The 23,331-nt window shown below is 58.2% G+C and overlaps 1 protein-coding gene across 1 annotated transcript; it reads right to left on the reverse strand.

Annotated features, from left to right (window-relative positions):
• Positions 1–1,402: 1,402 nt before the first annotated feature.
• Positions 1,403–18,289, reverse strand: phtf (putative homeodomain transcription factor). The gene is made up of 13 exons (XM_037226224.1): positions 18,250–18,289; positions 12,688–12,939; positions 12,041–12,246; positions 10,144–10,352; positions 9,671–9,767; positions 8,071–8,197; positions 7,190–7,312; positions 5,925–6,108; positions 5,381–5,530; positions 4,889–4,967; positions 3,771–3,916; positions 2,981–3,173; positions 1,403–2,496 (listed from the first exon to the last, which is right to left on the reverse strand). The coding sequence occupies exons 2-13, from the start codon at positions 12,893–12,895 to the stop codon at positions 2,347–2,349; spliced, it is 1,872 nt and encodes a 623-aa protein (XP_037082119.1). The 5' UTR covers positions 12,896–12,939; positions 18,250–18,289; the 3' UTR covers positions 1,403–2,346.
• Between the last annotated feature and the right edge of the window lie 5,042 nt (positions 18,290–23,331).

The following is a 23,331-nucleotide window of genomic DNA, read 5'->3' on the forward strand; positions in this document are numbered from 1 at the left end:
GTACGCTGGCTATGTCTTCTTCCGCGGGCGGCAGGCAGGCCTCTGGCGCGTAGGTTGTATTAAACGTCAACACAGACCTTTCGACCAGGCCGTCCACAGTGCATCAGTTAGTACCAAAAGGCACAAACCCCTTCCGCAGCATTGCACGTATTGAGAACGTTTCGAACCATTCGAACTAGAGAGCGTTCAGGGTATCACAAGGAGTATCCAGCGTTCCGTGTCGCCGAGCATCCACTACGGCACGAACATCGGCCCCGTCCGAGTAGCGGTACGAAGCCGGCCGCGCTTGATCGAAATGACCTGAGCTTCCGAATCCCAGCACGCCTAAACTGCAATCACGGCACCGTACGCTGCATACGGTCTAATCGGCTGGCGAGCCCATCACCGGAGGAACGAAGGCCGTCATGCACGGTTTTCCCAGAGGGGAGGAGGGGGCGCCTCGGTCATCGACAGGCGTCCCCACCGGTCGCGACAGTGGCGCCCGTGGTGCCAGCATTGCAGCCGCCCCAGCCGTCAGACCGCGTCACTCCTCAGAAAGCGTATCGGCGGTCGCGGGCGCGACTCCGCTACAGCGCGCGAGCTACAGCGACCTGGCTACAGGCGGCGCCGAGAGCGAGCAGCCGCCCCAACCGTCAGTCTCATCAGTCCCACACAGCGAAACACCGCCCGTTCGCCGCTGTCTGTCCTGAGACATTGGGAGCGCGCTTGGCTGCAGGACGAGCGCCCGTCTGATGCTGCTGCGGCGGTCTCACCCGCCACGGGCTGCTGGTCACCGATCGTCACACGACCGCGCGAAGAGTGCGTCAGTTATGTCTTAAGTCTACTGAGTTACTTTGCCGCCCTGCGCGCAATACTGGTCATCAGATAGTACTCGCCAAGCCAACAACGCGTTGACTGAATCGTCTCGCGAAGGGAGTAGCTAGACGCACTGTCAACAAAACACCGTGTGCTATCAAGAAATACGAGCAGGATCTCGACTGGAAGCATGCGCGACAAACTACAGCGACAATCCGCACAACTAACGTCGCAGAGTTCACCAGCGCGCTCCAGTCGCGAGCTGTTGTGAAAGACACCGGTCGCCGCCCGGCGACCAGGCGGTCCATACGGCACGAGTCACCGCCCGGCGGACCCACCCCCACCAATCGGCGGCGAGTCACGAGTCACCGCCCGGCGGACCCACCCCCACCAATCGGCAGCGAGTCACCAGTCACCGCCCGGCGGACCCACCCCCACCAATCGGCAGCGAGTCACGAGTCACCGCCCGGCGGACCCACCCCCACCAATCGGCAGCGAGTCACGAGTCACTGCCTGGCGGACCCAGCCCAACCGATCGGCAGCGAGTCACGAGTCACTGCCCGGCGGACCCAGCCCAACCGATCGGCAGCGAGTCACGAGTCACCACTCGGCGGGCCCACCCCCACCAATCGGCAGCGAGTCACGAGTCACCGCCCGGCGGACCCACCCCCACCAATCGGCAACGAGTCACGAGTCACCGCCCGGCGGACCCATCCCCAACAATTGGCAGCGAGTCACGAGTCACCGCCCGGCGGACCCACCCCCACCAATCGGCAGAGAGTCACGAGTCACCGCCCGGCGGACCCACCCCCACCAATCGGCAACGAGTCACGAGTCACTGCCCGGCGGAGCCACCCCCACCAATCGGCAGCGAGTCACGAGTCACCGCCCGGCGGACCCAGCCCAACCGATCGGCAGCGAGTCACGAGTCACCGCCCGGCGGACCCATCCCCACCGATCGGCAGCGAGTCACGAGTCACCGTCCGGCGGACCCACCCACGGCCCCCCTCCTAACTGGCAGCGAGTCACGAGTCACCACCCGGCGGACCCACCCCCACCAATCGGCAGCGAGTCACGAGTCACCGCCCGGCGGACCCATCCCCAACAATTGGCAGCGAGTCACGAGTCACCGCCCGGCGGACCCAACCCCACTAATCGGCAGCGAGTCACGAGTCACCGCTCGGCGGACCCACCCCCACCAATCGGCAGCGAGTCACCAGTCACCGCCCGGCGGACCCACCCCCACTAATCGGCAGCGAGTCACGAGTCACCGCCCGGCGGACCCACCCCCACTAATCGGCAGCGAGTCACCAGTCACCACCCGGCGGACCCACCCGCACTAATCGGCAGCGAGTCACGAGTCACCGCCCGGCGGACCCACCGCCACTAATCGGCGGCGAGTCACCAGTCACCGCCCGGCGGATCCACCCCACCAATCAGCAGCGAGTCACCAGTCACCGCCCGGCAGGCCCACCCCCACTAATCGGCAGCGAGTCACGAGTCACCGCCCGGCAGATCCAGCCTCACCGCACCACTTGGCAGCGAGCGGCCTCACTTGAGTTTGATCTTGTACAGTTTCAGCTTGAAGCCGAGCATGTCTGAGAGGACGCCGCTGCAGGCGGACAGCACGATCACCTTGGTGGCGTTGTACAGGAACGGGTTGGCCGAGAAGCCCAGCACGGTGAACGGACTCTCCAGCTCCTGCGGGCGAGCGCCAACTGGGCGGTCATCCGACGGGAAGGAGTGGCGGCGACACCGAACAGCTCGGCCGACGGGATGGACGGGGTCCGGCGCAGCCGCCGCGCCGACTGATGTCGACAAGCACAGACAGGCCCGCGCCAACGACAGGACAGAGACCCGTAGGCGTTTTAGCAAGGACATGAGTTTTCCTGAACCGCACCACACCGGCTGGTGTCTACTTGACAGAGTGGCAAGGTACGCCGTAGAAGACATTCTCATAAGCGCCGGCAGAGCCCGTCCCGCCTGGTCTAGCGGACCACACGGAACAACGGCGGGCCAAAGGAAGCTGCAGCAAACAGCAACAAGAAGTAAGCCAGCGGCATGATAACAGACGTCAAAACGCAACGTCTAAAACGCAGCAAGTGAACGTGAAAGACGGCGGCCGCGCCTAACTCGCGCCTTCACCGACGTCTGCCACCGTGAGGCCGGCGGGACGGCGCCGCACCTTCAGCAAATCGCAGGCCAGCTTGAGCACGTTGTTGGCCAGCACGAGGCGCTCCTTCTTGTGCGGCTTCTGCTCGATCTGCAGGTAGAGGTTGATCTGCTCCGTCAGCACCACCGACAGGTTGCGGTACTTGCGGTTGATGTACGAGCCCAGCGACATCACCCGCACCAGGTACACCCCGAGCGAGAAGCACCTGCAGCGCCAGGTGCGGACGACGGTTACGGCCCCGGCACGGCTGGTCCGCACGCCGGCGCCATGGAAGTCGGGACCGTCGATTCCTCGTGGCGCCCAGTGCTGCTGACAGTTGAATGCTGATGCTCATGTCCGCAGCAGGGCACGCACGCACGCACGCACGCACGCACGCACGCACGCACGCACGCACGCACGCACGCACGCACGCACGCACGCACGCACGCACGCACGCACACACACACACACACACACACACACACACACACACACACACACACACACACACACACACACACACACACACACACACACACACACACATTCAACAGCACGTACAGCTGGCAGCCGTCCGCAGCAGGGCACCACGCCACAGGTGAGCGGCCAGAGGCCGGACATCGGTCCGCAGTCGACGCGCCATCGGAATGACCTGGCCCCGCTCGAGGTACGCACAACCCGCCATCATGTCACCAGGCCCGACCGAAGACGACCGGCCACGAACGCCGCGACCCTGGCGGCCATCGCGGGGTAGTGACAGCCAACCACGTCTAGCAACTGTTAATCTACAGACCACGGCGGCGCGCCGAGCCGGCGGACTGACCAGACCACCAGCTGGGTGCGGTAGTAGTCGATGCGCGGGCTGTCGGTGTTCTCCAGCAGTTCGACGCAGAGGCAGGTGACCAGCACGACCGTGGTCAGGCAGGCGGACGAGACGATCGTGTCGATCGACCGCTGGGGGCCGCGCTTCTGCGCCGCACAGGGGACACCTGGCGTCAGGTCACAGGGGGCCGCACAGGGGACAGACTAGTCAGATCACAGGGGCGCCGCACAGGGGACAGACTAGTCAGGTCACGGGGGTGCCGCACAGGGGACAGACTAGTCAGGTCACAGGGGTGCCGCGCAGGGGACAGACTCGTCAGGTCACAGGGGCGCCGCACAGGGAACGCCTGGCGTCAGGTCACAGAGGCCCCGCACAGGGGACAGACTAGTCAGGTCACAGGGGTGCCACACAGGGGACAGACTAGTCCGGTCACAGGGGTGCCGCACAGGGGACAGACTAGTCAGGTCACAGGGGTGCCGCACAGGGGACAGACTAGTCAGGTCACAGGGGTGCCGCGCAGGGGACAGACTCGTCAGGTCACAGGGGCGCCGCACAGGGAACGCCTGGCGTCAGGTCACAGAGGCCCCGCACAGGGGACAGACTAGTCAGGTCACAGGGGTGCCGCACAGGGGACAGACTAGTCAGGTCACAGGGGTGCCGCACAGGGGACAGACTAGTCAGGTCACAGGGGTGCCGCACAGGTGACAGACTAGTCAGGTCACAGGGGTGCCGCACAGGGGACAGACTAGTCAGGTCACAGGGGTGCCGCACAGGGGACAGACTAGTCAGGTCACAGGGGCGCCGCACAGGGGAAACCTGGCGTCAGGTCACGGAGGCGCCGCACAGGGGACAGACTAGTCAGGTCACAGGAGCGCCGCACAGGAGACAGACTAGTCAGGCCACAAAGGCGCCTATCGCGGCAAACTAGACAGGTTGTAGGGGCGCCGCCGATTGTGGTGGCGTGCCACCGGCGACAACCTAGTCACCGCGTCACAGCCAGCAAATGGCGCCAGACCACCAGAACACAGTCACCAGACGGTACCGGGTCAGCGGGAGGCAGTCAGCGGTACCGCCGCTGGCGCTCATCGCCGAGCTGCACACCCGTGCCCGGCGCTGACCTTCAGGCAGGAGCGCACTGACAGCCAAGTCTTGATGTTGCGCACCTTCTTCAGGCGGAAGTGCGGCAGCTCGAACTTCCTGCCGCAAGCAACCGTCGACATCACGCCAGCCCGCCGGCACCGCACAGCTACGGCCGACAGCCGGCCCGAGCACGCAAGGCAAGAGCTACGGGCCGCAGGCAAGAGACGGCGGGTCTCGACAGCCCCTAACGCGTCAGCCCTCTTTGTAACGCTATCTCGCACAGAGTAACCAAATATTAACACTTCAGGTGTGCCACAACACAAAGAAGTCAAACATCTGCAATATAAGCTGAGATTTGGTACGCCAGTAGAGCCCATGCGTCCTTCATTTGGACGTTCGGTCACCCCTTTCCAACACCCGCTACACCGGCCAGCAATACATTTCGAAACTCTGGTGAACCCTCAGCCCGTCCATTCGCATCGCCTGCCATACGCGCCGCCGCGCCTCGCCGGCTTCCCGTCCCCTCTGACCTGGCTCTGCGGGCGGACGTCAGGTAGCAGAAGTACTTGGCGTAGAGCAGGCGCTGCTTGAAGGAGCGCTCCACCACGCTCAGCAGGAAGAAGAGCAGGCCAGTGACGAGCAGCGTGACCAGCAGGCAGCCGACGGTCACCATCCGCTCCCTGCCAGCGGCCGCGCCGACTCAGAGCGGTCCGCCCCCCCCCCCCCCCCCCCCCCCCCCCCCCTGCGGTCTGATGGAGGCAGTGCTCCGCTGGCACCGTTAAGCAGCCTTATCAAAAGTGTGGCAACTGTTGTAGGTAACATGTGGCACCGCATGTTGCCACATGTCCAGGTCCCCCGTGGTGCGATAGCATATCCCGCTGCTAGGGAGTGCCAGCACAATGTCCAGATAATGCTTAAATAACGTATGATAGTAAAAGTAGGAGCGAGTTTTATACTCTTTCGCATCCGGGACTTTCCAGCCTGACTTATGCCTGAGGATTATCATTGCAACAGCGACGGGCTGGTAGCAGCCCGTCTGGGTGAGTTGGCTAGTCTTGCAGTCCGGCTACTCACTGGCCGGTGACTCCGAAGGCGGCGTCGGACAGCGTGGCCAGGTGGTGGGACACCTCCAGAGAGACGTTCAGCACGGCGGCCGGGCAGAGTGAGGCCCGCCAGCCGGGGACCACCAGCGGCGCGCTGGCGCCGCCCAGCCGGCACAGCGTGGGCAGCAGGGAGATCAGGGCCGCCATCGCCAGACCTGCCGTCAAAAGACAAGGCCGTCAGCAGACCTGCCGTCACGAGACAAGGCTGTCAGCAGACCTGCCGTCAAAAGACAAGGCTGTCAGCGGACCTGCCGTCAGGAGACCAGGCTGTCGGCGGACCTGCCGTCAGGAGATAGGTTGTCAGCGGACCTGCCGTCAGGAGACGAAGCTGTCAGCGGACCTGCCGTCAGGAGACCAGGCTGTCAGCGGACCTGCCGTCAGGAGACAAGGCTGTCAGCGGACCTGCCGTCAGGAGACCAGGCTGTCAGCGGACCCGCCGTCAGGAGATAAGGCTGTTAGCGGACCTGCCGTCAACACCGGCGGCTCGGCGAGCCGGCCGGCAGGGCACGGTTAGCATGACGCCTGTTCGATCAAGCAGGACAAGGTCGACACTAGCGCCCCCGGCGGCATGCGCTGCAGGCCGCCGGACTGAGACACCAAACGAGCATATTATTTTTTTTTTTAAGTTTCGCCCGATCCTTTTGGCTGGATGGATTTCTGGCATCAGAGCTCATGCCAAGCAGTGCTTGTGCGAGTTCTCCCCCCCCCCACCCGATCGTGCAGTCCCTAAGGAATGCCTATGGTCTAATGCCTATGCCTAAGCCTAAGACAGGCATGGCCTAAGGCCATACCTGTCAAAGCCAAATAGCGAGCGTCTAAAGCGACTAGAAACCACCACGCCATGGGTGGGTGGATCGGAAGGCAGGCGCTCTGACCTAACGGAGCGCAGACCCTCTAAACTAAGTCATCGGGATGGTCCACCAACTGGACCGTCATTCAACCAACGGTCAGCCACCCAGACCATCACCCAACCCACAGGAGCACTTGGACCATCCTGTACATTGTGGCGCCGCGACTTCAACATGGCGCTGCTCTAGACGTTTACCGTTTTCCCATCCGGTACTAGAGACCACGCGGAGGGCAGCGCCAGGCCGCACGTCGCCAGCGCACAGCCGCGCGCAAGAACCCCCACCGTGAAGGCGCAAGACGGCAGGCTGGCAGCACATCACAGCACGAGGCTGCATCCGGCGTCGCCAGCGGCTCTGCTCCGGCCGAGGCGCGCCCGGCGGCACCCACCGAACACGAGGTAGTCGGTGGACTGCGGCATGGACTCGACCCGGTTGACGACGACGGAGCAGATGTCGAGCGTGGTCAGGTCCACCTTCTTCACGTCGACGCCCTCCCAGATGGTGCAGCCCGCTGGCGGCACACGGCGCCACGCGATGTCACGCGCTGAGCTGCGCACGCCCGGCGGGCCCAGCACGGACAGTTGAGCTGCGCACGCCCGGCGGGCCCGGCACGGACAGTTGAGCTGCGCACGCCCGGCGGGCCCGGCACTGACAGTCGAGCTGCGCACGCCCGGCGGGCTCGGCACGGACAGTTGAGCTGCGCACGCCCGGCGAGCCCGGCACGGACAGTCTGGTAAGACGGGGGCGAAGAGCGGAGAAAGCTACTTCGTTTTTTAGACAAAGCCGCAACAGTACAATCTCGATAAAGTAGATTGGGCCTCACCACGTAAAAATCTGTATTACGACACTTGTTGAATAAAGCGGTATCGTACTTACAAAAAAGGAGTCATCTTTGTGAGTAAAGCATGTTGTCCCCGCGCATGTTATCATTTCATTGTTTTAATTGCTTCCCGCATGCCATTTTGATAAAAGTATCGTTTTCATCAAGTTTTCATCATCACTGTCACATTCGAAACAAGCGCCGGACTTGCTATTCTAACCAAGGCCAAAATACTTGTTCGGTAAAATAAATACATTAGTGGTCTTCCAACCACGTACTCCATCTGGCTACCGCATTCCTTGACCAGCTACACAAAACACCAGGACTGGCTATACCCCAGGGGTAAAGAGTGCCGCGCCTCTAGCCCGTGCGGCCGAGCGGCCGGCCGCCGACGGGGCCGGCGCTGGCCGGTGCCGCCGCCGCCGCCGCCGCCGGAGCGCCCCACTGACTGCGGTCGGACGAGGCGCTCGGCGTTAGCAGCGGGTTGTCGAAGGAGCCGGTGGCCGCGGCCGAGCGCTGGCCGGACGTGGCCGAGCCGCCGGAGCTGTAGCTGGCCTCTGAGTCCGAGCCGGACGTCTGCGGCGCGCGCGCACACGCTCAGGCTCGGCACTGGACGGGACGGGACACCGGTGGCCGCCACTCGGGACGTAGGGACACACGGCGAAGGCAGCGACCAGGAGCGGACGGCGACGCCCACGGAATACAGCGACACTCAGGGAACAGGAACAGTGGCACTCGGAGAGTTAGTGGCACCCAGGGCAGACAGCGACACTCGGATAGACGGAGACACCAAGAGAACACAATGACACTCGCAGAGACGGCGGCACCCAGGGGAGACAGTAACTGTCACGGAAAACGTTGGCATTCTGGAAAGACTGCAAGACTTCGGGAAAGACGATGACACTCAAGTACACGAATACTCATGGCGTACATCAACACCTGGAGCAGACGAAAGGGCTTACGATGGACGGCAACACCGCAGCTACCCGAAGATGTTCAGGACGCCGTCACGCTCGAGGTAAAAAGCGACAATACCAATCAATTAACTTCCCAAATAAAAGCACATCCCCTTTGAAAGGCAACACCGGGTTGGGCTAAAAGCAGCAGCAGCTGCTGATCGCTTCGCTCCTAACAAAGGAAAACATCCGATAACAAGACGACATTCAGATATTCAGAGCAGACGGCGACATCCAACAAACGCAGACGCCCGGGGCACAGTGGCGAGCGCGTGACGGCGCTACGGGAGCGAGGGGCGAAGCCGTGCCTCGGCAGACGGGTCGCCAGCCGCGACCGTCAGCTCTACCACCCACCTACGTGCCGCCGCAGTGTTGTGGTCCTCCACCGGGAGGACAACCGAAGCGAAGCGCAGCCCCAGTGCTGGCGAGCGACGAGAGCATGCAGAAGCGTCGGCCGGCAGCCACCCACGGGCAGTGCAACAGAGGGAGACAGCGAAGTCGCGGAGAGCGATGGACCCAAGAGAAAGACCTGTCCAGGAGAAGGCAAGAGGAGAGACAGAGATATACCCAGCACTGAGAGCGAACGACTCGCCAGCGGGTGGCGGGCGGGCGGCGAGCCCTGATACCTGCTGGTCGGGTGCGGCCGCGTTGGCGCCACTTTCGGCCGACGAGATCGGCCGCGGCGGCCGGGCGCGCGCCGCCGTCCACTGCCGGCAGCGCCGCCGGCCGACGGCCAGACGGCGCAGCGCCGCCTGTCAACCGGCGGCACAGGTTCAGGCGCGCCGGTGCTCGGCCCCAGCCCGCAGGCGGTTAGCCCACAGCAAGCGTGCGCCGGCGGCCGCGGGCGGCGCGGGTTGGAGCGGCCGCTGGCGACGCGGGGTCGACCGGCCGGCGGCGCGCGGCGGCCTGTGGCTGGGTAGGTGTGTGTGTTGTGCATGTGAGCGCGCGACTACAGCGGTTGTCATAAAGCCGCGCTAGCCAACCGGGTGCCGGCGGCGATGACGGCCCAGGCGGCGGTGGCGGCCCCGGCGGATGGGTGCACGGCACGCGGGGTGGGTCACACAGGGGGCGGCGGCGGTCGACACCAGCTGACCTTGACATAGGAGCGGTGTGGCTGGCTGTCGGCGTCCGACTGGTGGCGCTCCGAGCAGCTGGCGTCGGCCACCGAGCTGTCCGTGCCCGGCCGGCAGCTGGCGGCGGGACCGGGCGTCAGGCGCCAGGGCAGGCCGCGGCGGCCCCGCCGGCCACACGGACAGGCACCGAACACGGTCACACCACCGGCACACGTCCGCAATCGCCGTGAGCACCTGCACTCACGTACCTTTCGCAAGTAGCACTGACAATACCAGACCATGGATGCAATTACATCATGGAGCCGGTGCTCTGCAAACGCACCACAGCAGGCCACACAAACGACCTGTCAGTGCCCGTCACACGCCGCGGTCAGCACACGCGGTCACCTGTCCGCCTGCACCGCCACTTCGAACGGCCCCAGCTGCACCGGCGCCGGCCGGACACCAGCCCACCTCTACGCCAGAGCCAGAGGCGCCCGCCTCGCGCCCCCACCTGAACGGGTCCGGGTCGAGCAGCGGGCCACCAGCGGCCGACGGCGCCGCCTTCGAGAGCGCCGACGTCGACGAGCTGGGACTGAGCTCGGCGAACTCATCACCCGACTTGGAGTCGGTCGAGTCGGTGTGGTAGCAACGCACCGTCTCGGGCAGCGCGGCGATGCGCACCAGTTTGGCGCGCGAGGCGCGACGGTCGGCGGCGCGCCGCTCGCGGCTGCTGCGGCGGCGCGCGGAGGCCGACGGCGGCGCGGACGGCGGCGCGGCCGGCTGCGCGGCCGGCGGCGTGGCCGGCGGCGTGGCCGGCGGCGCCGCGCTGTCCGCCGACAGAGAGCGCGCCGGCAGGCCCCGCCGCTGACCGGTCTTCGGCTCCTGCGAGGCGGAGCGGGCCGGCGACGGCGGCGGCGGTGACCGCTGCCGACCGTCGGCGGGCGCCACCGGCGGCGCGAGCGGGTCATCTCCGGCGGACAACAGGCCGTCCTCGGCCGCGGCGGCGGCCGCCGCCGCCACCAGCGTCGGGCTGCTGGGCGGCGGCCCCGTCGGCGGCGCGACGAAAGGCGTCGGAGTGGGCTCCGAGGATGCGCGCCGCATCGGGGCGGCATTGTAGGCGCTCCTACCATCCCTGGAGGGCGAACTGGAGACGACCGAGAAAATGCCGCTCATGCTCGAGTTGCCACCTGGCAGAGGAAATCGTATTCAGTACGTGACGGTACATTGGTGATATTGTCCACTCCCAGCAATTCTAAAGCCGACCAATACTAATGCATTCCACCTTAAGTGAAGCAGTTCGGTAATGCACGAGCCGACAAGTGGGGGACTATTGGTTGGTTCAAGCCTGACTTCAGCTGACCTTTCCTCGAACGAAGTTACGGCCCACAAACTGGCACGAACTGCAAAGTGGCCTCCTCATCGCAGGGGTTAGTGGGACAGAGCAATAGGGGGCGGAACACGACAGAACAGGCTGACTGTCGCCACGTACCAGAGGAGGCGCGGGAGCGACGGCGCCTCTTGAGCCGGCCGGCAGGAGCCGCGCCGCCGGAGCCGGACAGGTGCGTCTCGTTATAGGCCACGATCTGCGACTTGAGGATGCTCAGTGCGCAGGCCACCAGCAGCGGCGTCAGCAGCTCGGCCGGCGACACCTTCTGCGGTGGTGGCGGAGGGTCGGGGGCGAAGGTCGCGAGGTAGGAGGTATCATTCCGCAACACGGCACCACAACCGTCACCGGCAATGGACAGTCAAACAGCTCACCACGACCGTGGTTGAACAGCTCACTGAGACCGTGGCTGAACAGCTCACTGAGACCCTGGCCGACCATTTCACTACGACCGTGCCTGAACAGCTCACTGAGACCGTGGCTGAACAGCTCACTAAGACCGTGGCTGAATAGCTGACTGAGACCGTGCCTGAATAGCTGAGACCGTGGCTGAATAGCTCGCTGAGACCTTGGCTGAGTAGCTGAATGAGGTCGTGGCCCAATAGCTGACTGAAACCGTGGCTGAATAGCTGACTGAGGCCGTGGCTGAATAGCTCACTGAGACCGTGGCTGAGAAGCTGAATGATGTCGTGGCTCAATAGCTGACTGAAACCGTAGCTGAACAGCTCACTGAGACCGTGGCTGAGTAGCTGAATGAGGTCGTGGCTCAATAGCTGATTGAAACCGTGGCTGAATGGCTCACTGAGACCGTGGCTAAACAGCTCACTGAGACCAGGAATAAACCAACGGACTGCCGGCCGGCTGACATCAATAAGACAACGGCCGTGATCAGCACACAGGCATGAAACACCTCTAGCCTTCATTCAGGCAGCCCTTTTCACCGCCACCTCCAACACACGGCGAACGAACTGTGTGCACAGCGAGAGGCGCCGTGGCAGCCGGCGTGCGGCGTCGCCTCACTCACCGGCGCGGAGGCCGGGTCGCCGACCCAGAGCACCACCAGCAGGGCGGCGTACAGCAGGTAGGCGGCCAGCAGCGCCAGGAAGAGACGCGGCCCGACGTGGCGGCGCCACCAGCGTCGATAGATCGGCAGCAGCGCGGCCCGCAGCAGACCGTGGCGCACCGCGTACCACATGCCCAGGTGCGGCTTGGCCTTCGGGAAGGTGGAACCTGCGGCGGCGCGCGGCGCGCGGGCTCAGTCCCCCGCGGACACGGCAGGCGGCATCGTTGACTGTGCCCCGGCCCACGGCGGCGGAGCGCTGGCGCCGCGCGATCGCCACACCGCACAGGCGGCCATACTGCAGAGACGGCGTAAAGCACACAAGCACGCGAGAGCCTGGCTCACTCAGCGGGCCCTCACGAAGTCTGAGGCTGTACGGCGTGTGGCGAGGGTCCGATCTTCGGGACTTGGCACAAACATGAGGATCCAACTAGAGGACCCAACCTTAGGACCAGCTTGAGGACCCAACGTGAGGACCCGACATGAGGACCTGACATTCAGAACCCGACATCTAGGGTCCGAAACAGACCGACGGCGGCCAGCGTCCCAGGCCGCCCCATTCAGTTAACCTGCAAGGGCTGGCCCCGGCCCCGGCCCGCAGCGCGCCTCACCTCTGACCAGGTCAAGGTCGATGAGGCCGATGGCCGGCTTGGTGGACTTGCGCGGCACGCCGCCGTAGCTGCGCGCGCTGCGCCGCTCCACCGTCTGCTCCCACTCGGGCATCTCGAGCGCGCCCATCTGGCGCTGGTAGCGCTGCAGCGCCGCCTCGGCCCAGCTCATCGTGTCCGGGTAGGAGGCCGCCAGCCGGACGGACGTCATGGGTGGCGGGCCGCCTCGTCAGCCGAGCGGCGCTCCGCTCCCATCTGAGAACAGGGGCTCACTTGTGGGAACCGCCGGCGTCAACCGTCGAAAACGCTCACGTGGCGCGACTTCCAGTCGTAAATACCTATTTGTGTTTTGTTTGAAGAGTTGACCCGAACCTTCTGAATGGATGAATCCCAGGAATCAGAGCTCACGGTAAGCGGTGCTTGTTGTGTTAGCCCTGACCTCCTACTATCCGATCGCGCAATCCTAGGCAACAGCAGAATTATGTGGCAAAAGTTTAATGTGCCCCACTGATCGGCACGGTTCGTCCTACCCTCTGACGTCAACTGACCTTCAGCACGGCCTCTGCCACCGGCCGCAGGTTTTACCTGTCAATGACAAATAGCGAGCGCCTGAAGCGATTCGAACCCACCTGCCACGGGTGGGTGGACCAGAAGGCAGGCGCTCTAACCAGCTGATGCACCGAACTTAGCGTCTGGGCACACGTCACGTCAGACACACACCACGGGGCGACGACGAAGGGACGCCGTGTCCGCCTGACCCGAGTGTGGCCGCCGCCTACCGACCGGCACCGCTCTCGCGCCTGTGCGCAAGCGAGGGCGTGCAGAGGGACACGGCCGGGTGTGGCCGCCGCCTACCGACCGGCACCGCTCTCGCGCCTGTGCGTGCGCGAAGGCGTGTAGAGGGACACGGCCGCGTGTAGCCGCCGCCTACCGACCGGTACCGCTCTCGCGTCTGTGCGCGAGAGAAGGCGTGTAGAGGGACACGGCCGGGTGTGGCCGCCGCCCACCGGCCGGTACCGCTCTCGCGCCTGTGCGCGAGCGAAGGCGTGTAGAGGGACACGGCCGAGTGTAGCCGCCGCCTACCGACCGGTACCGCTCTCGCGCCTGTGCGCGAGCGAAGGCGTGTAGAGGGACACGGCCGGGTGTGGCCGCCGCCTACCGACCGGCACCGCTCTCGCGCCTGTGAGTGAGCGAAGGCGTGCAGAGACACGGCCGGGTATGGCCGCTCACGGGACGGGCCGAGACCAGAACGGGAGGTCACTCGGACAGAGGACGGTAAACATCGCGCTCGATCCAAGGCACAATCCCGGCTCCTGTGGGCAGAGCTTTGAAAAGTGCCAAACCAGTTGGATCATGTCATAAGCTGAAACGGTATGAGAGGTTTGCATGAGCCCTGTAGTTTACTAGTAATGTGAGAATATACAATACCCTGTTTTCAAAAATTTCCATAATTTGGATAAGATACCCACATGGTAGTTGGGACTGCTGCCCAAGCAACATTGGTTCATCATCCTCCAGTCACAATGAGTGCCTATATTTGGTGGGCAGGCAGTTCCTGATGGTGTTTTACTCAGGGAGCCAAGTTCTCTGCTGTGTTAAAGCTAATTTAGCCCCACAGCAGGCTCTGTGTCCTTCTAGCCATTCCCAGTCAATGTTTTCTTGATGCTTATGGGCTGTTGTGGAATGTGACTACCACTTTATCAACAGCAGCTGATCACTTGTGGGGACCCTAGTTTTGCTCTACAGCTTCTGTCATTTGGATGCACTTGCGAGCTGTTAAGAGTCCTATGGAGCACGTCACGAATTATGCTGTGCTTAGTGGAAGTTAGATGCGCAGATTCGCAGTGTAGAATGATACCAGATTGGTGGCCTTGATAAAGAGCTCCGTTTCTAACGTCGTGCGGTTGTTCCTCCTCTCCATCCCCACTAGCGTATCCAAAGATGGGACCTCCTTTCTGCCCCCTGTATGCTCCACCGCAAAAACTAGATTTGAATGCTGGTTGTTCATGAACTCCAAAACCTCGTTAAGGGCACGCTGTCCGTGCGTCCATACCCCAGCATAATTGGCGATGCATCTAGCTAGAAAGCTGGTTTTAATGGGCTGGCAGCCAGGGCCTTCGCTTCAAATTGGTCTAAAATATGATCGGCGTAGGAGCGCATGGGTTCCCCATTGCTGTTCAAGCTTTTTGTCGATAGAAGTCACCTCCGAACGAGAACCATTATCTTGGAGACACTGTTCCAAAAGACCGCAGGTATCCTCTTTTGATAGACCGAAAGCATCAACTTCATGAAAATGTTTGTCTACGCTAGTTTTCACGGCAGCGATAGCCCCATTCACTGGTATATTGTTATATAAATTGACAACATCTACACTGAAGAAAATGCTTCCTTCTGGTAGGGCTCCTGCCTGTGATTGATTAGAAGCCCTTTTTAAAAAGTCTTTGGTGTCCCAAAGATGAGTGGGAACAAACCTCAAGAATTGGTTGAGTACTTTCTCAAAAAATGAAGTTTTTTCCGTACGACCACCGCACGCAGATATGACAGGCCTAAGGGGCACTGTTATCACTCTGTGTAATTATGATATCATCATTTCTGCTGAGGTCCTGATAAAGCTCCGCTCATCTGCAGTGACATTAAGCTTGCCTCCTGCATGGTTTTTGAACGCGCGCGGTACGTCATCCTTCAATTTCTGTAGCTGACTTCTACTTCATTACTGGAAGGTTCCGGAAAGTTCTTAACGAAATTTCCGTAATAACTTACCAAACGGCAATGAACATATCTTTTATATCTTAGGATATCTGCGATCTTTTCGAACACTGACTCCGGGATAATGTTCCTCGTTCGGAGATGACTTCTACCAACAAAAATTGAAAATAGCAATGGGCAACCCATGCGCGCCTCCTCTGACGATAATATTTTTAGGCCGATTTGAAACGAAGACCTGGACCGCCAGCCCATTAAAACTAACTTTCTAACTAGATACATCGACGATCATGCTGGGGTATGGACGCACGGACAGTGCGCCCTTAGAGTTTTTAGAGTTCATGAACAACCTGCATCCAAATCTAGCTTTTATGAAGGAGCATACAGGGGGTGGAAAGTCAAATCAAAACTGAAAAATCAAAACTGAGCATACACATAGCTGGAAAAACGACAATAAGCTTAAAAAGTCTCTGGTGAAATCTTCCATCTAGAAGCCTAAGTGTGCGGGTGGCGACAGATGTCATTAATGCAGTTCTGGGTTCGTCGTTTGTACGCAAAAAACATGGTTTATGAAATCAAGTGTAAACTGTGTGAAAAACAGGGGAGAACATAGTCTATATTGGGGAGTCCATGCACCCTATTCGTTCAAGATATAATTAAATTATAAATTAATTAAATAAGATATATTAAAAACCTGTGAGATGCTAAAAACAAAACAGGGAAAATCTTTTCAGTGACCATTTTTTGGACAAAACATGCCCAGGCTGAAATTGAGGGAAGTATGGACCCTATGCCCCCCTTACCACTCAAAATCATCTACAGGGCACAGGACCATCCAGACAGGAAAACAAGTTAATATATTATCATAAAACATTTGCAACCAAGTTTTAACATACAGGGCTTGTCATCGCCAATTATGCAAATGTGATATGCACCTGTATGTGTGATGTGTGCCAGCTTAGAATCATTTATATGTGTAAGTGATGCCTGATGCCTGATGTGTGATGCCTGTTCAATTGAAATCATTTGCATGCATGTTTGATGGGTGATGCATGATGCCTGTTTAGTGTTAAGTTCAACTCACTTGCATGTTTGGATGAAGCGTGATGTGTGATGCCTAGTTGCTTGAATTTGTGTGCATGTACACATATGTTTGCACATTCTAACTATTAGATACACACTGCATTGTGGTAATGACTAGCAATCATTCTTTGTTAAATCTAATGAGTGCTACTGTCCTGTAAAGCTGTGGTTTGCTGCTAAAAAAAACTGAGAAATCAAGTAGGACCATCTGCAGGCAACTTGGCACTCACTTCTGCTATTGTTTTTATAAAAGGCATGCAGCTAAAATAGCAACCTAACCACATCTCTATTCTTTTGGTTTTTTCCATGAAAAAGGCTAATAACACTGCCTTATCATGTGAATAATGTTCCTCCCTAATGCACCAAGCAACTTATGTAAAAAGTACCTAAATAAATGCAAAAAATACTACACATGCCAGCAAATATCAGGATACCTTGGAAACCATCACTCATGGCAAGACTGGTGAACAGTTAGATGTCAAATTTTTGAACCAATACAATAATTCAGGAGCCATTTATCCATCAATCACTCAATGAGAGATATATTTCTAAAGCATAGTTATATTTGCTTAACATGCATTGGATCAATTGTTTAGTGCATTTGCAAAAAACATTCAGATACATAAGACCATAATAATAGCTTTATTCTTTGAAAACACTAGGAGAATGAAGATATACATGTGTTGATATTTCAGCAACATGCTTTTATTAAAATGAAGAGCATAACACAATTCACTACTGCCAAAATAGCCAAGCATCTGCATGTTCATTCTCCTGGTTTTTCTCTGAGGAATAAGGCTTTAAGGAATAAGCTGCTTGTGTCTTAACATGCATTGCATTCAAACCAAATTTCAGATGCTATTTGAAATGCATTATTTATAGGTGCAGCTAGCCATGCACCTGAGTGCATGTATAGACCTGATATTCATAAGTATTTAACAGCAAAAATAATTAGAGAGCAATTAAGTTGTGGCATGCTGTACCCAATATACAGTAATTGCAATCTCACACCACCAAATCTAATCTAATGTATCAAGATCATAGAGGGGTAAAAGATGGATTTGATACAAAAGAAGATGGAAAGATCAGAGATGGGCCAAAAACTGATTGCTTGCCAATGCAGCTAAATGTAGGGCACATGATGCATACAAAAGTGTGACCATGTCAGGCCTTTGGGCTATAGAAGCAGGCAGACATAATTTGTATCTTAATTTCTACTGAGTTCACCTGTTTTGTCAATTCTCACACCACTGCTCCCTGCATTCAAAGCATACCAGGCCATGACAGCCATACATGATCATTGAGTTTTAAAGGTGGAATTTGGGTTATTATTATGCAATATGCATAGAAACACCCAAAGTCCAGATATTGCAGTGATATAATAGGCTTTCAACTGCAAATTTTGCTTGTATTTATGTGATTTAATCATGCTTGACAAAGCCCAAAAGTAAGAAAAATGCTAGAACCTGATATGGTGTTGAGCTCACAAAGATAAACAAGATGGACTTCTTGACAAGTGCGGACATCTGAACCAGCCTTGTCCGAATTCTTCTCTATCATGTGACATAGGCTGAGTTCATTTAACACATGACAGATGTATGGAAATTGTGTGATCACTGTGGCGACCATAGCAGGATTCTCACTCATTTTCTGGACATAATTTAGCCCCACAACTCCCGGACCTTAGCCATCAAGGATATCGCCAACAACACCAACCAGTCATTATGCACTAAAATACCGTCCGACCTCAATGGTCCGTCCTTCCCCCAATAAACGTACGCTTTATAAACGAGCAGCCGCTCCCGCCTCAGCTTCCACCTTCGGTGTTCTACCGCCCTGGCGCCAGTCTTGCTTATTTGATCAAGGTCGCGACGAAATCAGCTGATACTGGATGTTGCTATGCCGCAGTCAGCTGGTGTAGTCAGCTGGATGGTGATCGCTATGGTTGTGGCCATGGCGCCATCAATCATTTAAGAGGAGCAATTGAAGTGCCCAAGATCACAGCGTCCGGTGTTCATAGAGTTCAACATCGCAACATCCAGCGTTCATGACAGCCAAAATGCGTCCAATTCTGTGCCCACTGGATGAGTTCATAGCTCGCAACGTCCAAACTTCAGATGTACGATGCGCATGACATATAAAGATCACGACGTCTAAAATAAGTTTTGATATCTGCCGCTTCATAGCATGACAGGGAATATTCATTTTGGTTCCTGCCCGTTGATGGCACCCCAACGCCAGATTTTCATCTCAAGTCAACATATGGCTTTATCCACTCAGGGCAATAGAGACCGGGTAACACGAAGTTCGGTGCAAAAACTGCGGTATTATATTACAAATACAATAGATATGCAATGTGGGATAAATATACAGTTCGTGTGAAAATTTTGTAGTCGGCAACTGAAGGTAGCGTCGCCCAGGTGCTACGATAGTGAATGGGTGTCAGGGGAGCGTATGATAATTTTGGATTGGGGGGCAAAGACTTAACGAAGGACTCCCAAAACCAGTGGGCCTCTTTATTTCAGTGCAGGTGCGCAGCCAGGGCATTGGCAAGGGAGGGACACAGGGTTGACAAAGAGTCATTGATAGTAAAATCCCCCTAGCCCAAAAATCACCGAATGTGTCCCATTCGTTGACGAGGGCAGGCTTTTATACTTTTCATGTTTACCTTCTGCAACTGGAATAGGAGCCAGCAGCTATTGCGAGATCAATGTTGCCTGAATTTCATAGCCGACCAACTGAAGAAATAAATCGTGCGTTAAGTGACTACATGAAATCAATCATCGGCACTCTCCGTTTTACAATGGTAAATTACAAATTCTTTACAAACGGAAAGAGCTCGCAAGCATGGTCAGAATCTTATGTGAGCCGCGCAGACATATTAAGGACCCCGAAAATTCAGATAGAAATGGGTGAACAATTTGTACTGGCATGGCAAAGTAATGTTTGTTAGAAATATTCAGCATTCAGTAAGAATTCGAAGGTGATATAAATTATGTAACGTAGTTTTGAGCGCACGGGCTCGCAAATCTTAGGAAAAATCTCGACGCCAGGTGTTGCAGTCTCCAGAGCCACACAGCGTCCGCCCTGCGGTAATAGTAAATTGAAGCCAATGGGTGGACGAAAATTATGCCACATTTGAAAGAAATGCCTTCCAATGCCTTAGGACTTGAAATGAGTCTCTAGAAGGTAGCCGAGCGTATATTTCACCTAGGCGATTTTTAGGTTGACGATTTTCACTACGATTTTTAGGTTGACGATTAGTAGATTTGCATTGGCCTTTTCAGCACTACTTCGTGGTGCTGGAATCTGGTGTAAGAATTGGAGAGGTAAACGTTTTCTCTACTTTTATGGTGTTGCTCTAGCTGTTTATCTGCCCAGAGAACTACCTGAAAGTTGTAAAGAAGATATATCCAGCCTTATTTTTTAATGTTACGAATTAGTTTTCTAAGACTTTCGGAACCATTAGTCCACGAAGATGGCTTTCGTGCACGGCAACAGCCGCCTGGTGTTACTTACAGGGCCCAAAGCCGTTCATTTTTAAGGAAACTGCAACCCAGACCATCGCTATCCTTGCTTCCGAGATTGCGGGCGCGCAGGCTCAAGGACCTAATTCGTTTTTCAACTCATTTCGACCCACACTGTTCAGCTTTAACGAGACGGTTTATCTCTTTCTTGAGGGGATGAGTACCCCTTGAGTATAACATTAGGAGGTGCATTTTTGTTCCCGGTCAAGGGCCGGAGGGCCATTCCGTCCCACCGCTGGTTGTCTTCCAGCAGCCATCCTGGCGACACGGGGCGGATCCCCTGGCCGATCCGAAGGCCCTTAGAGAGATACAGCATATTACATTGGTCCCCCCCCCCCTTCCCTGGCGCGGGAGGCCTTCTGACCTGCGCAGACCGCAGCTGACTCCGGATTGACACAGGAACCTTCATTGGCGCAACGACATTCTGATCGCCGCAGGTGGTCCAATAACTGTCACATAAACCCCACTTCAGCTTAACCGGCCCCTGCTGGATTTGGGTTGGAGGTCCCACGGCACTGGGGACCTTGACTGGCACAGCACGCTTCCATTGCCTTAATGTGAGCCATTATAAGCTTTCATGTCTCTTTTGATTGTCAGAGAGTCCCCGACCAACGCGAGAAGCCTCTGTCATTTGGGGTTCAGACCCCGTCCCTGTTGAGCACATCTTTCTCCGACTGACTCGAGGCCCCTTGTTGATACAGAATACCTTGTTCGACGATGTGGACCCCTGAACTATACAGGAGCCCTGCATTGTTACAGGGGCCCCGACCAATGTAAATCGCGGGCCCGGCTGTGTCCCTGGGGACACATCCGGACACGCAGGCTCAAGCAGCTGCTTGAGAAATGAGCCCCCAGACCGACACCGAACCGACTGTTCGGTGTTGGTGATCCCTCGCGGAAACAGAGAAATGCTCTCTCACAGGGGTCTCCAATCGTTGCAAGAGGCTCCCTAACTGACATTTGAGATCATGGCCCTTCGGGCGGAGGTCCTTGATGTGACCTACAGCCAGCCAGCCCCTAGCCTTTCCATCGGGCCCTTGATCAATGTCCTTAGGACACCCTTCGATCCCTTTTTCGGGCTCCCTCAAATGCCGCTCCCGACCGACTCGGGCCACTTGCCGCTACACGACCCCTGTTAGGCACTGTGGCCCCTGACCAACACGAGACACCCTCATTGTGTCAGGGACCCCAGACATTGCAATTTACGAGTCCTGGCCTCCTTTCTGCTTGGGAAATGGGTCCCAAGGGCTCAGACGGACATGGAGCCAATTGTTTCGCTCCGTGTCGAAACCCTCTATAATAGGGATAGCGAACCCCAGTAAGAAGGGCCTAATAGAAGCCCTCTGACTTCACGTTTTAGGTCGTGGTACTACGGGTCGGGGGCCGGGTCCGAAACCATTGGGCCATTGATATTAGGTCCCGAGGGGCCCTCCGATTCCTCTTCGGACCTCCTCAAAGCCCATGACCAACTAGGGGCCACTAGCCGAATATGATTCCCCGTTATGCACTGTGGGCCCCTGGCTGACAAAAGGGCCCCAACCACCTGTTTCATGAACCCAGACCAATGCAAATTGTGGCCCTGGATCTTGCTCTTGCTTGGAAAAGGAGCCTCCAGAGTTCAGACTGACAGGTAGCCAACTGTTTGATGTTCGTGGTCTTTGGTCAGGTTGGACACTCGCATTGTCTTAGGTGGCATCAAACATGACAAGAGGACCTCTAACTGATATTTCAGGTCGCGACCCTATGGACCGCGATTCTTAATGTGACCTCTGTATCAATCCTGCGGGCCCTTATGCCCTTCAACCGGGCCTTTGATAGTCTGTTCCGATGGGCCGCCCGAACCCTCTGTAGGCCTCATCTAGGGGCGCAGCCAGGGCCCTGGCAAAGAGGGGGGGGGGGGGGCACAGGATTGACAAAGGGTCCCCTGATAGTAAAAGGGTATGTAGCGGTAGACCATGCCCCGGGACCGTGTTTGAGCATGTAAGGCGAGTGGGGAGATGAATCATGTCTGTGTGAGGGTAACAATCACGGCTCGGGGCGGTGCGTCACGGTGGCGCCGGCCAGTCGCTCGCAGGTCGTGTTGCGGGGATGAGCCTTGGAAGAAGTACAAGAGGTGCTGCTTGGGCGTGTGGGGTGGGTCTCTCCCTGTCGGCGTCGTGTGCGGCAGATCACCGCTGCGTGTGAGGCAGTCCGACCGAGAATTCTTTTCATCATGGAATACAGGCTATTTCGGCCAGAATACCCGAGATCCCCGGCAGCGGCTGCAGGCGGTGTGACAAAGTCCGCAATACGACCCGGGCCGGCACCCGCGCGGAGGCGCTGGACCTAATGAGCGTTCTCGCACGGGCACGAGCGGTGCTCAGCGATGGACGCATCGCTGTGGCAGCGGCCGTGGCGCGTGCAGAGGCGCCTCCACGAGCCCCGACGACGCGCTTGGCGAGATGCCCACTGCGACGCTGCTGGACGTGCGGTGAGTCGGGCCACGTCGCCGTCGCCTGCCCGCGGCGTCGGACGGGAAGCGAGCCGGGGGACACCGCGTCAGCGCGAGCGCCGTCTCCCCGCCATTGAGGGGCGCGTTGCCCATCACCTGGCTGGGGGTGAACGGCCGAATGGTCGGGGTGCTGGTGGACGCGGGCTGCACGGACGCGCTCGTGTACGCTGGCCGCTGCGAACAATAGACACCGCGGACGGTGAGAGTGGCTACGATTAGCGGCCGGTGGAGCGGTACAGCAGCCTCGCGCGGCCGGTGGAGCGGTGGAGCAGCCTTCCGCGGCCGGTGGAGCGGAAGAGCAGCCTCCCGCGGCCGGTGGAACGGTGGAGCAGCCTCCCGCGGCTGGTGGAGCAGCCTCCCGCGACCGGTGGAGCGGTGGAGCAGCCTCCCGCGGCCGGTGGAGCGTTGGAGCAGCCAGCTGCAGACCCGGCGCGCGGCCCGTGATGCTGACCCGGAGACTGCGCGATCGGTCGGGACGCCGGATGGCGACGTGATGGAAGATGGCTGTTGGCTGCGACCTAAGGGATCTGCCGCAGATCGCATCAACGGCGACTGGGACGGAACCGGTGGGCATCCTGGCCTGTCCTGAGCAGCCAGAGGAAGAAGTTGCGACGATGCCGCTGCGACGCAGCCAGCGTGTGCGCCGGCAACCGAGGCAACTTTATGGTGTGTCGAGTGATTGGATAGTATGAAACGTTGGTGTGAGTGTATGATCTTTGAAAGATCATGGGTGGGTGTAGCGGTGAACCATGCCCGGCACCGTGTGTCAGCATGTAAGGAGAGTGGGGCGATGACTCATGTCTGAGTGAGGGGAACGATCACGACTCGGGGTGGTGCGTCACC

This window comes from Pollicipes pollicipes, unplaced genomic scaffold, assembly GCF_011947565.3.
Source record: "Pollicipes pollicipes isolate AB1234 unplaced genomic scaffold, Ppol_2.1 Scaffold_5724;HRSCAF=6776_pilon_pilon_pilon, whole genome shotgun sequence".
NCBI lineage: Eukaryota > Metazoa > Arthropoda > Thecostraca > Pollicipedomorpha > Pollicipedidae > Pollicipes > Pollicipes pollicipes.